The 1,462-nt window shown below is 39.6% G+C and overlaps 1 protein-coding gene across 1 annotated transcript in view; it reads right to left on the bottom strand.

The window, feature by feature from the left end:
* CYFIP1 (cytoplasmic FMR1 interacting protein 1) overlaps positions 1-1,462 on the bottom strand; it is a 107,399-nt gene that overhangs the window by 35,764 nt on the left and 70,173 nt on the right. The window contains 2 exon segments of the mRNA XM_012647968.1: positions 332-501; positions 1,228-1,304. Of these exon segments, the coding sequence (XP_012503422.1) occupies positions 332-501; positions 1,228-1,304 (247 nt within the window).

The raw sequence follows: 1,462 nt of genomic DNA, 5'->3' as shown, positions 1-1,462 counted from the left end.
GCTAGGTTCATTTCCAAAAATGTACATCTTTTTGAGATTATTGTGATAAAAAGTTAAAAATTTTTATCTATTAGCTCATTACTACTAAAATGTAACCATGTTAAGTACTCTGCTATCTTTTGCTGTAGTTAGGTATAATTTATTCAAGATTGGTATTATTTGTTCTTTGAAGTCAATTTAGAATTGTGAATACTAAGAATAGATGCTAAAAAAGAGACTCAGGATATGCCAAGTTCAATTAGTGCACACCTTTTATTATCTATACAAGAATTGGACCTATCATTAGTTCAATGTATCAATAAGGACACGTAAAATTAGTTCCAGTACTTACAACTATTGACGTCAAGTCTTCACTTTCAAACCGTCCAATCGCCAGTTCCAGGGACTTATACATGGCTGCCGAAACCCGCTGAGTGATCAGACGATTGAGGTCTATCGACCTCCCCAGGAGCTGGGGGGAGGCAGGAGGGAGGGATGGCAGGGAAAGAGTAAACTCAAAAACTTATGAACAATAAAAGGCAAATGAACAAGCAAAAAAAACAGAAAACATTAAAAAAAAACCCCAGAATCCTATTTCAAAAGACAAACAAAATTCATTTGTAGAAGGATATGGCAGAAATTCAAACATTTTAGATGAAATTGTATATGTGTCAGTGAGTGAGATAACTTTCCATAAGTATTTACCCTACTTTCCTGGAGCTGAAATTCTACAAGTCAAAGCCATAAAGCACTTTAGCAGTGTCATTTGCATTGAATTTGCACTGAAATCATGGGCTGAAACCCCAAGCCTCCCCAGAGGCCCTGGAGAATCTGGGTCTGTCAACAATGACACCCTTTATAACAGTGTCCAGGACCAGCCACCCACCACACAGGTGGCCTGGGTGTGTCTGATTTTGCACATGTGTTACAGTGACAAATAAAATGACTCCATCTCTACTTCAGAGTCCTAAGAACACATGTATGCCTCACTATCATTTCAACAACATAAAAATATTGCAAAGCCCTTGTGAGAAAAGTCCCCCAAAATGTGCACGGTGGTTACCTGCAGACAGAGAGTAGAATTAAATGAAACTTTCTCTACAGTTTTCCATATTTTCCCTTTTTTTTTGTGATTATATATCATTTTTAAAAATACCACAAAAAACGAGCACTGTGTATCTTTCAATTTTTCACGCTGGCCAGGAGAAAGCCTATCTCTGACTCTCTGAGCTGAGGAGTGCTGCTCACCTTCATTCTTTCTAAGCTCTGGCTTTTGGGCTCCTGGAGAAGGGCCGACCCCTCTGGGCCACACCTGCCCCAGCAGCCTGGGCAGGGCAGACGCAGAGTGCTCACAGTCTCCCTGTGTGTGTCTGAGGTTATCAAATAGAAACCGTTTGTCTTTAAAAGCTTAACACTTTATAAGAAAGACACCTGCACCCGAATGTTTATAGCAGCACGATTCACAATTGCAAAGATGTGGAAA

Source organism: Propithecus coquereli, unplaced genomic scaffold (assembly GCF_000956105.1).
Source record: "Propithecus coquereli isolate 6110/MARCELLA unplaced genomic scaffold, Pcoq_1.0 Scaffold28, whole genome shotgun sequence".
Classification (NCBI taxonomy): Eukaryota; Metazoa; Chordata; class Mammalia; order Primates; family Indriidae; genus Propithecus; species Propithecus coquereli.
The sequence above is the reverse complement of the archived record's forward strand: the minus strand, read 5'-3'. Positions and strand labels throughout refer to the sequence as shown.